This window comes from Mus caroli, chromosome 17 (assembly GCF_900094665.2).
Source record: "Mus caroli chromosome 17, CAROLI_EIJ_v1.1, whole genome shotgun sequence".
NCBI lineage: Eukaryota > Metazoa > Chordata > Mammalia > Rodentia > Muridae > Mus > Mus caroli.
In genome coordinates, this window is record NC_034586.1 from 84,287,308 (window position 1) to 84,299,783 (window position 12,476).

General features: G+C 41.5%; 1 protein-coding gene across 2 annotated transcripts in view; it reads left to right on the forward strand.

Annotated features, from left to right (window-relative positions):
* The window catches only part of Gtf2a1l (general transcription factor IIA subunit 1 like), a 45,567-nt gene extending 35,237 nt beyond the window's left edge, over positions 1-10,330 (forward strand). Inside the window, exons 7-9 of one of the 2 annotated variants that reach the window (XM_021149157.1) lie at positions 7,178-7,435; positions 8,085-8,174; positions 10,067-10,330. In XM_021149157.1, coding sequence (XP_021004816.1) covers positions 7,178-7,435; positions 8,085-8,174; positions 10,067-10,174 — 456 coding nt within the window. In that variant the 3' untranslated portion in view covers positions 10,175-10,330. The remainder of the gene's footprint in view (positions 1-7,177; positions 7,436-8,084; positions 8,175-10,066) is intronic. The other variant, XM_021149156.1, reaches the window with a different exon arrangement.
* The last annotated feature ends 2,146 nt before the right edge of the window (positions 10,331-12,476 follow it).

Sequence of the window (12,476 nt, forward strand, 5' to 3'; positions counted from 1 at the left end):
CCCTCACACAGCCCCTCCTCCCACTCCTCCCTCACACAGCCCCTCCTCCCACTCCTCCCTCCCACAGCCCCTCCTCCCACTCCTCCCTCACACAGCCCCTCCTCCCACTCCCCCCTCACACAGCCCCTCCTCCCACTCCTCCCTCACACAGGCCCTCCTCCCACTCCCCCCTCACACAGGCCCTCCCTTACCCCACCCCCCCCTCCCAAGAAGGGAGAAGTTGTGGGGCAGATTTTAACTATAGATTACTTTTCTTTAGTGTCTCTCTTAGGTCCTCTGGTGTTTCTTTGTAAACTTTGATAGTTTTATTTGTTGTTGTTATGATAGGAGTTCATTCATTTTATCTACTTGTAAAATTTATTGTGACAAAGTTAATAGTACTTTAAAAAAATTTTAAATATTTTTAGGACCAGTGATGACATCCTTTTTATCCTTTTAGCAGTCCAAAATTTTTGTAGTTTGTATGTTCAATTTTACCTTTTTTTAAAATGAATGAATATTGATCTTGATTTTCTTTATTTTTTGTTATTAATTTTTCCTCTTTTTTTATTGTTTCCTTTGTTTTGCTTAGGGCTTAATTTAGCTTTTTGCTCTAGTTTAAGTTGAGTTATCAAGCCACTGATTTAAGACTTTTATAATTATTGAGTGCTACATGTTTTTTTAGGCACTGTTGTATTTTATAAAAAAGAAAGAACGAACCAGGATATGTTTAGTAGAGTGAGGTATGGTGAGGTAGAAGGGAGTGCCTCTGGATACAGTATAGAATAGAGTTTATTTAGGGCATGGGTTGAAGCCTAGAAGGAACGCTAACATTCTTCTGTTGTAGGTTAGTTAGAAAAGGAAAATCTAGAAAGAGGTGATGAACTAGGAAGCCATGATCTTTGCTGCTTCTTGCTGACTTTGGGAAGCCTAAGACGATAGGGATGGGGATGTTGGTTTCGTCTTAGGAGAGCTGGCTGTGTCCTTGCTGCCCAGGGTCTGTGGAGCCATCAGAGGATAGATAGGAAGGAGCAGGCCAAGTAGAAGCATCTGTGTCTCTGAGAGTAGCTTGGAGTATCTGTGGGTTCCTTGTGAATATGATAGTTGATCATATATTTTAGCATAAGAAATACCTTGTCTATAGTTAAAAGGTAACCAAAGGAAACTTAAATTTTCAACTTACGATTTTAAAAGTTGGATTGTGTAGTGGAATGTTTTATTATAGTTAGGCTAATTTTTAAGAACTCTATTGGTTAATGTTAGGACAACGGAATAGCAAGGAGAGGAAATCTGAAGTGTTAAGTCACTGGAAACTGAGTTTAGGTAAGGAAATAACAGAAGGTTACATCTGTAAAAGTTTACATCTGAACTTGAATGTATTCCTTTGTTGTGAAGTCTGTGAGCAAGACAAACCTGTCTGTCTTTGATAAGAAATCTGGCAGTATTAACCAGTTAACAAATTGACTGATGAACTAATAACGTGGTGGATCACCTTGGGGTAAGGAGCTAGGTCTTTCTTCTAGCTGTCAAGCTTTGTTTAGTTTATCTGTCAGTGTAGTCAGAAATCTAATCTAGGTGTCATGTATTAATTAAATGTCAAGGTTGGTCTGAAGTCTACTACCTAAACAGTTCCCAGGCCCCTGTGGTCTCCATCACAACTTGGGCAGAGTCAGTCTGACCCTCAGCCCAGAAAATGAGTTTTTTTTTCCTATGGAGTAGGGACTTTAGAGAAATGAGAAATGACCCACCTTAACTTAGCCAATATGGAACATTTAGCTCTCCGGGTATCCTCTATTTGTCCACAGTGTAGGCCAAGCCCTGGCAGCACCAAGACAATGGAGCAGTGTTTCCCAGTGGCTATCATACCACAATCCAGGTAGGATCTTGTCGCTGTGACCATATTTTCTTGGAGACCTTTGGGGGGTGGGGTGGGAGGCCACTGTTAGGCTTTGGGAGTCTCTGTCTGTCATAAACATAATCATTTAACATTACATTTAGCAGATTCTTGACAAGATTGAGAGCTAGTCTATTAAGCATATGTGAGTTAGACAAACTGTGTTTAAGTACTCTTTCTAGACCTACCTAGCAAATAATGAAAGCATATTGTAACTTAATGGCAGTAGCAAAACCAAGACTAAATGTATATTTAAGGCAGCAACCTTTAACTTCTACTGTTTAGAAACCATTATTTACCAAGGCAGGACAGAACAAAAGCCTTTCTTTTTTTTTTGTTTTTTGTGTTTTTTTGTTTGTTTGTTTGTTTGTTTGTTTTTGAGACAGCGTTTCTCTGTATAGCCCTGGCTGTCCTGGAACTCACTTTGTAGACCAAACCTTTCTTAATTGTTAAGTGGCTTTGACAGGCTGAACTCCTAAAGGCATCTACCTGGGGACTACCCATAACAAAGATGGCGGGCGGATGGTCCTTAGTTAAGATGGCATAGAAGCAGGAGCCAGCCACGTGACCACCCTTAGCTAAGATGGTGCTGAACCTGCAGCTCTGCCTATAGGAAAGTCATGTGTTATACCTTAGACTGGAACAACAGAAGCATAGCAAAGGCAAACATCCAGATGACGGGTGCACAGCTCAGCATGGCAGAGTATCAGCAAGGTGGTGGTGGTGGGGACAAAGAGCAGTGCCCGAAGCAGTGTTCTCTCTGTCTCCTGGCAACTCTGCTCAGTTGGGGAGAGCATTGGGGTGCTGGAGTGCTGGGTGGTGGAGCTGAATGGCTTGGCAGAGCAGAGAACCAAGCAGGGAGCGAGAGAGTGAGGGAGAATGTGGAGAGCTGAGGATAGGCAGGCAGCAGCCACTTGGAGCACAGAGGGCAGGCGGGAACACCCAGTGGCGAATTAGGGCTTGGAACTGGGAGTGAGAGCAAGTGGCTAGAGAATGAGGGGGTAGGGCTGGGTTGCTGGTGAGTTGTGAAAGCAGCACATATAAGCAGCTATTAGAGTTATTGTTTGGTGAGTATAGGGACCAAGTTTAGCCTGTGAATTAGAGAGGGAGGCACGAGGCAGTAGTAGGGAGGAGGCAGCAAGACCTTTTCATTTGCAGGAGAGTAGGAGCTAGCAATTTGTCTGTTCCTGTGCCTGGAGGACAAATGTGGTAGCAAAAGCAAAGGCAGCAAGACCAGATCACCAGGTTGTCAGCTGTGAACTGGGGTTAAGCTCTGGGCCAGTGCCCTGAGCAAAGACAGGAGAATGGTTTACCTAGGCTCCAGCCTAGGAGTTTTTCAGCAGTGTGAGAGAACCGCTTCCCAGAGAACGACAGGGAAGGGGTCACACAGGGGTAGAGGTCCTAGAATGAAGGTTCAGTGAGAAGACTTGTCTCTGTCTTTGAGGGCACCACAGGGTGGCTTCGAGCTCAACAACCCTCCTTAAGGACCAGGGGACGTTTACACTGACAAGTTGAGGGGAGGGAGCTTACCAATTGATTTGATGGCCGCAAAATCCATGTGGTAGCAGGAGATCTGAGTCTCTACAGCAACGTTGTATTCTTATAAAAAAAGAAAGAAAGAACCAGGATGTGTTTGGTAGAGCAAGGTATGGTGAGGTGGAAGGGGATGCCTCTGCGAGCCCAAGTGGAGACATCCCTTCCCCTCTGAGGCACCAGCCATACTGACAGGCATAGGGAAGGGGAGTGAGAGGGGTAAGAGCGTGAGGAGGGGGTAAGCAATCCCCTTTATAGTGAGTCAGGCATACCTGGCTGTTGCCAGGTAACTGTGAGGCAGAGCCTAGAAGGAATGCTAACCGGCACTGTTTTCGGTATGTAAGTTTTAACTTATTTTCATTTGCATTCATTACAAGTTGTTTTATTATTTTTTTCAATTCTTTTACTCATGGAGATTCATAATTACTTTAAATTTTAAGTATCTAAAATTCTTTTCCATTTTTCATTTATAATGTCTAATTTTAGTTTTTTTATTATCAGAGAACACACATTTTTATGTTCTGTATTTGAAAGGATTATTTTAAGCCAGAATATAGATTATCTTTATGTAAATTTCATGTGACATTTTTCAAAAGAGGCTGTTTTTATTATTTATAACCACATGTCTGTGTGTGCATGTGTGCATGTGCAGGTGCCATAGATAGGTCAGGGGTGTGGGATCCCCTGGGGCAGAGTCACAGGCAGCTGGGAGCCACCTGACACAGGCAGCTGGGAGCCACCTGACACAGGTGCTGGGAGCCACCTGACACAGGCAGCTGGGAGCCACCTGACACAGGCAGCTGGGAGCCACCTGACACAGGCAGCTGGGAGCCACCTGACACAGGCNAGCTGGGAGCCACCTGACACAGGCAGCTGGGAGCCACCTGACACAGGCAGCTGGGAGCCACCTGACACAGGCAGCTGGGAGCCACCTGACACAGGTGCTGGGAATCAGTGCTGGGCCTTTTCTCTATCCCTTATGCGGCCTTGATAAAAAACCATTTGGCAGGTTTTGGATAGAATATTCTATATATGCCAATTAGGTCATATAGATTACATGTGTTGGTCAAGGTTTTCTGTATTGTGCCTGGTAATTATTGTAAATGTTTCTGTTGTTTGCTGGGAGAACCTGCAATTGTGAATTTACCTACTTCTTTTACTTCCTTGAGTTATTTTCGTTTTTGTTTGTAGGTAGCCCAGTGCATTGGTGCATAATAAACACAGGCGATACTGCTGAGCTGCATCTTCAGCCCTGTTTTCAATTTACATATTTTTGAGATGATAATAATAGTAATGACAGATGCATAGAAGGGTAGAATTGTTTTCTTCTCAAACTGATCCTAGTGTTGTTAGCTAATATTCTTATGTATCTTCCGTAACATTCTGTGTTCTGACATAAAAACCATCATTTCAGTTTTACTGTGATTAGTGTTTCTATGGTACAGGTTGTCTCTTCTTACTTAGATATTTTTACATTTAAATTGTTTTGTGTCTATGTGTGATGTGAGTGGGCATGTGTCTCAGTCTATGTGTGGGGTCAGAGGATAATTTACAGGCATAGGTTCTGTCCTCCTACCACGTGGGTCCCAGGATCAAACGCAGGTTGTCAGGCTTGGCAGTGGGTCCCCCTTTTCCACTAAGCATCTCCCCAGCCCCCTCCTTAGATACTTATTAACTGATCTGCGTTAAAGTTCTATCATAAATTGATGCATTAAGATGTAACGTTGTGGTGCCCGTACATCTCGAACACAGGAGTACAGTGTATTTGTTCAAATCATAATAAAGTGTCTTAGGCCCGGTCTTCCTTGTTTCAGTGACCCTGAAGATTCCCAAAACACCTTAAGTAGATATGTGAAGGCTATCCTTTTTGAGCCCTTAATTTGTACCTGTGCACCTAACCCCGAGAGCTGAAGTGGCCTATCATTAGATAATGTGTGTCCAACTGTCCATGTGCTTCACAAAGTGCCAACATGTCCACGTGCTACCTTGTAACATCTGGAGTTCATTACCAAGGTTTCATGTTTGAGACAGTGGCCTTGAGCTCACGAGATTCTCCAGCCTTAGCCCCTAGAGTGCTGAGATGTGAGCTATGGACTTCCATTAGTTTTAAGATTATTTTCATTTACTTTTAGTTATTAAAATAAATTATTATTAAATCCACATAAAATCACTTTATCATGAGAAAAAATGAAGGTATATGTTAATCATCTCCACAAAAGAAATAAATAAATGGGTTTTGAAAAACCACTTCTCACTTGGAACTCTGTTCATATTGCACATGTGTATTTTGTAAACATATTACACACCCAGAGGCCTTGACTGGATGCATTAATCTGTCATTTGGCTTAATTTCCCCCACACTAATACAGGTTTTAAAATACCTTTTAAGCCATGCCTGTAGTGCAAATTCCTTATTTATGTGTATACATTTTCATTAGTTTAAGGCCTGATTTTGTCAAAAAGGATGAGAATTCTGCATAAATTCTGTGGTATTTATGGTTACATAAAGTAGCTTTTCTAGTTAAGAAGCTTGAAGCTCTGGGGAGCCCTAACCCACCCAGGATAGACTTGAAGCTCTGGGTAGCTCGAGCCCACCTGTGACAGACTAATGGAAGGCATATGCTGCACTTGAGGTGAAGCCTCTGTAATCAAACTTGGGCTTTAATTCCAACTCACTCTTGCTGTCCTTGTGGTCTTGTAAGCCATAGTGTCTTATCTCAGTGTGTCTTATAAGTGTGTCCTTGTGGTCTTGTAAGCCATAGTGTCTTATCTCAGATTTATCCATTTCCAGAAGGTCTCCATCATCTAAAGGAGAAACATTAGATGATCCCTGTAGTTTGAGTAAAAATGGCGCCCATAGGGCATTGTGGTTGGAGTAAAAATGGCTCCCATAGGGCATTGTGGTTTGAGTAAAAATGGCTCCAATAGGGCAATAGAGAGTGACACTATTAGGAGGTATGACCTTGTTGGACGAGGTGTGGTGTTGTTGGAGGAAGTGTGCCACTGGGGGCGGGCTTTGAGGTCTCAGATCTTCAAGCCAGGCCCAGTGATTTGTTCTCTTCCTGCTGTCTGATGATCTAGATGTAGAACTCTCAGGTACCTCTCTAGCATCATGTCTACCATGCCTCCCACCGTGATAGTAACAGACTAAACCTCTGAACTGTAAGCTAACCCCAATGAAATATTTTCTTTTATAACAGTTACTGTGTTCAAAGCATCTCTTCACAGCCACAGAAAACCTAACTAAGGCATTACACCCCCAGCCCTCTCTTCTTCCTATGCTTTAGTGGTCTTTGGTTTATTTTTGTCTTTATGAACAGTTCTACAACAGGCACCTCAGGTTAGGTGAAGCAACAAAGCAGGTCTGTATTGGCTCCTTTTACTGTATAGGACATTCTTTTCTTGAGCACACCACTGTCTTTTCCACATTGTTCAGCTTTCATTGTAACCAAGCATAATAGTTAAGATTCAGCATGTACATGCTGTCTAAGGGCATATCTATAAAATCTGGCAAACACGGTGTGAAGGCAGTGAGCTCATTTGGTGCTGGTGTCTGGCAGTATGTTTACTTAACTCAAAACCAAACAGTCATTTTTTTGTTAGAAATTCTAAAGATATCCCAGAATTTCACATTCAGAGACTGATCTCAGAAGGCAGAGATGAGTTTAAATGATCAACTGCGTGGTTCTTGCCAGTCATTTAAAATCCAGACCCAGTGTTTTCACGCCTCATTTAACTTGAAGAACTTGTTCATGCCTCTTCTGTTTGCAGAATTGTACTTCCGAGAGGGATCGGAATATTCAGGTAACCGACGATGATATTAACGAAATAATTCAAATAGATGGAACCGGCGATAACTCTTCTACTGAAGAGATGGGAAGCATAAGGGATGCGGATGAGAATGAATTCCCAGGGATCATTGATGCTGGCGACCTCAATGTGCTGGAAGAAGTGGACAGCGTATCGAATGAAGATTCAACTGCAAATAGCAGCGACAACGAGGACCATCCAATAAATGCCCCAGAAGAGGTGAGGCAGGTGCCCCTCTGAGCCCAGTCTTGGATTATTAACTGATAGGATTTGTGCTTCCATGTACTGCACAGCCAAATACATTTCTAATTAAGATTAACCTCATCTCTGGTCTTTCCTTTGTATGTAGAGTTATTTGTATGCAGGGCCCTTAACATTTAAACTTTAAACCGCCATTTAAGTGCGTAAGTAGAAATTAGATTTGTTTGTTGCTTTTTTAAGTAGTCAGAGTAGAAGGCTTGGAAGATAGAGTCTTTGCCCTTTCTCTAATAAACATGATGATATTTGGGTAGAATGTGGTAATTACATTTGTGAGGGCTGTTGGTGTGCACTTGAGGCTGCCTTCACAGATCTGCCTGTGGTAACTAACATTTTATCTGAGTTACAGTCTTTACCAGTCCCGGCACCCGTGGGTCTCATTGCATTTGTCCCTTCAGAGACGAGAAAGCTGAAAGGGAATCGAGGAATTTGCCCAAGGTCAACCATGTGATTATCAAGTGGTCAACCTGGAATTCAAATCTAGGTTATTTAACTTTAAAACAGATATACTATTCTGTCTCTGCAGGTCCCTTTACTTCTATGTCTTTCTATCTTTACAAAAATTTGAAGCATCATGAAATCCCTTAATGTAATCATTTTTCATCTTTAGGATCCCCTAAATTCTGGCGATGATGTCAGTGAGCAGGATGTGCCAGATCTGTTTGATACAGAGAATGTAATTGTCTGTCAGTATGATAAGGTACTGTGCTCGCATTTTGGACTGTGAGTTTATTAATTGAACTTATGTTGGAAGGTATATAAAATAGTGAGAAATATGATGGTGAGTTCTAGTTTGCAGTCAAGTGACTCATGGAACAGCTGTTTAATTCTGTAAAGGATTTCTTTGTGTATGTGTCCACTGTGTGCACATTTGTGTGGGTGCACATGTGTGCATCAGTGTGCCTGGAGGTCAGACGGTAACCTCTGCTGTTAGTTCTGAGGAACTGTATACCTTAATTTTGTAGACGGGGCCTTTTCATTGGTCTGGAGCTAAGCAAGTGTGGAGGCTGGCCGGCCACCAGGTCTCAATGATCCTGCCTGTGCTTGCCTTTCCCTGGATTGCAAGTGTGCACCACCATGCTCAGCTTCTCTTAATGTGGATCTGGATCTTAAATTCAGGTCCTCATTTGTACAGCAAGCACTCTATCTACTGTGCCATCTCTATAGCCTAATTCTGTAAAAGTCTTGAGGGTATATTTTGGGTCTTTCACTGTGCTGTGTAGGATAGTAACACTTGAAAGTGATCATCTTCCCCTATCCCCTTCTCAGTGGTTCTGGGGACTGAACCTAGGATGTAGCACATGCTAGGCAAGTGCTTTGCACAAAGGTATTAGGTCACACCTCTAGCCCCCATTAGGCTATGCTGCCCAGCCCCTAAATGATAATCTCTGTTTTAACGAGGTAACACTCTTATTCAAACATAGTATTTCTTACAGAATAAAAAAAAAATCACATATGATAAGATGGTGGGCAAGTCAGATGTGAGAACAGTGGGACAGGTAAAGCAAATGCTAGTGACACAGGAGTCAAACTGTAAGCTCTGTGGCAGACAGTGAGCCCTAAAGTAGCAAGGGAATACAAGGAGTCATTTGCTGGTGGAACTCCTCATGAACCCATCATGGGTGATGTGGGCCTTTGACGTGAGGCTTCCTGATTTGTGCTGCAGAGTCAGGGACAGGAGGCAGGCATTCAGAGTGCAGCCTGACACCGAGCAGAGAAATAAAGGGATGAGGGATGTGCATGGGACATTCTTAACAGCACTGTCTGGGATGTCTACACCCTGGCTACTGCCTGTCATGTGACATTCAGATCCTTGGCAACCTAGCATGCATGAAGTGAATGTTAATATCTTTGGTGTTTTTAAATTATAATTTGATATACGTGAAGGAAACAGAAGATAATGTTTTTATTGGTATAGAAAGCCATTTCTCTACAAAATCACCTTATTCTTTTTAACATGTTAGATAGGTAGAAAAAGATAATGATCAGGTTTTGGTCTCCCTCTCCATTAAAATATAAACTCTTCAAAGGCAGGGATTGTTTTTACATTCATAATGCATTAAAGTCTATAGTCATCTCTCTATATCTGCGATTTCCTCTGTTGATTCAACCAAGAGGACCAAAAACATTTGAAAAATTACATGTTTATTGAACACATGCAGACTTATTTTTGGTCACTATTTTTCAACAATTCTGTATTACCATTACTTAAAGGCAGTTAGATTGCAATGGCTGTTATGAAAAACCTAGACATTATGTAAATCTTTCAGGAGGATGTACATAGGTTGCATGTAACACATGAAACCATTTGTATAAGGGATTTGAGCAGTCCACAGACCTGAGTCTCAGTCGCTGTGGAGCCAACCTCTGACACTTTGACACAGAGAGATGGTTCTCACTGTGTATGGATGGCTGACCTTTCTCCAGAGCTTATGTTAGTTTTTGACTTATGGGAACTCAAGTGTTTGTTAAAGGATGGATACAGTATCTTGAGAAGGTCTTACATATAGGGTCGGCAGAATCCTATTTGCTGTTTTAAAGAACATAAGTGATCCTTTAGCTTATGGACTTAGAGTATCTTCCTCTCTCCAGATTCACCGGAGCAAGAACAGATGGAAATTCTACTTGAAAGATGGTGTCATGTGCTTTGGAGGGAGAGACTACGTGTTTGCCAAAGCCATTGGTGAAGCTGAGTGGTAACCTCCCGAGGCTCAGTGCATCAGCTCTGTGAACCTATGTGGGACTGACTACTGTATTGTATGTGTGGCCCACATTCTTATTTTATATGTGCTCCATCAAAGAATTGATTAACTTTTTGTTCACTATATGGAATTAAATAAAAGTATAGTTCAAATGCAAGCACACATTTACAACGTAGTGTTTATTTTGTTTTTCATTTTAGCTGGCACTCAGTCATTACCCTTTTTTTGAAAAGCATAATTGCATTGGATATGACAGTACTCAGCCATGTCACCCTTGCCACCATAGCCCCACCCACATGCCCTTGAACTTCTCATGTTTTAAAAGTACAAACAAAATCAACGTAAAGTTAAGCTAGAAGATACTATGCAATGCTGCACAGATCAGATGGTGGTGACGACAGACAGAAGGAAATGCTCATCAAATTATTCTGAATTTGGTGCTCTCTCGCCAGTCTCAGATGAGTCTGTTTAAGAACCCCAGCTATTAGGAAATTACCAGAGTCGGAGATTTTCAAGGATGTTGGCCACACCGCAGAACATACTTTGAAATGAAGTCTCATTTGAATATATATGAACACACATAATACAAGTTTAGCAAAGTATGTCAGAAACCACACTTTCCTTCAGCATGGCGGCCTTCTGCATTCTCTGTTTGACTCTGTGCTGTCCAATTAAAAATTATATAATTTTGGCTCACAAAGTTGATTTCACTTTGTGACAGTTTATACATTTTTAAAAATAAGATTCACTTATTTTTAATTTTATGCATATAGATACTTTTGAATGCATGTCTGTGCATAATATTTCTGTAGTGCCTACAAAGCCCAGAAGACGCCCCTGAATCTGGAGGTATGTCCAGTGGTTCATTGCCACATGGATGCTGAGATTTGATTTTGGGTCCTTGAGAAGAGCAGCCTATGATATGTTTAACTGTTGGGCTATCTCTTCAGTTTGGGTTAATGGGTTAAGATCTATTTTTATTTTTTTAACACGCTGAATGTCTTAGGGTTTTTACTGCTGTGTTAACATACCACAATCAAAACCAGCTCGGGGACAAAAGGGTTTATTTTACTTATACTTCCATATTACAATTCATCATTGAAAACAGTCAAGACAGGAAACTGAAGGCAGGAGCTGATGCAGAGGCCATGGGCAAGAGCTGCTTACTGCCTTGCTCCTCATGGCTGGCTCAGCCTGCTGTCTTATAGAACCCAGGACCACTAGCTCAGGGTGTCCTTACCCACAACGGGTTGGGCCCTCCTCCGTCAATCATTAACTGAAAAACGATCCGAAAGCCAGATCTTCTGGAGCATTTTCTCAATCGAGGTTGCTTCCTCTCAGAAGACTCTTATCAAGCTGACATAAAGCCAGCGGTCACACTAATGTCCATAACTTTATTGTTTAATGTGGGTATGATATTTTGTATATAGGATCCAATTCTCAGCAAGTGTATTAATATTTTTTTATATTTGATTAACATTCCATTCATTAATAATGTTACCATGGTTTGGTAGGATATTTTCCTACACATTTATAGCATGCATCGATCAAATACAAATTTCCTTTCATCACCCTGCTCTGCTCTATCCAACCTTTAGTTACCACTTATCTATATTCAAATCAACTTTCTTTTTCATAAATTATTAAACCTTTATTATAAGGATAAAATTATGAAATTTGCAGGTAAATGAGTGGAACTAGAAATAATTATCCTATGTGAGGTAGTCCAGAGCCAGATTGCATGTTTTCTCGTATTTGTGCATATCAAATTAAAATGTTTCATACAGCACATATAATTTTATGTTTCTTAAAAGCTGAATAATATTCCATTGAGTAAAAGTACCATATTTTCTTATTCATTCATCAGTTGATGGACATCTTTATTATTTCCAGTTCTAGATATTATGAATAGAGCAACAATGAACATAGATGAACAAGTACCATTTGTTATACTATGTAGAGTTGTGTGGATATGTCCTCCAGATTGGTATAGCTGGATCCTGTGGAAAAAGAGTAGTCATCAACCTCCCCAACCACAAACCTATAGCTGTAACAATGACCTGTCTGTAGGATGTGTCCTCTGCTGCTGTAACAATGACCTGTCTGTAGGATGATGTGTCCTCTGCTGCTGTAACAATGACCTGTCTGTAGGATGTGTCCTCTGCTGCTGTAACAATGACCTGTCTGTAGGATGTGTCCACTGCTGCTGTAACAATGACCTGTCTGTAGGATGTGTCCACTGCTACTGTAAGAATGACCTGTCTATAGGATGTGTCCACTGCTGCTGTAACAATGACCTG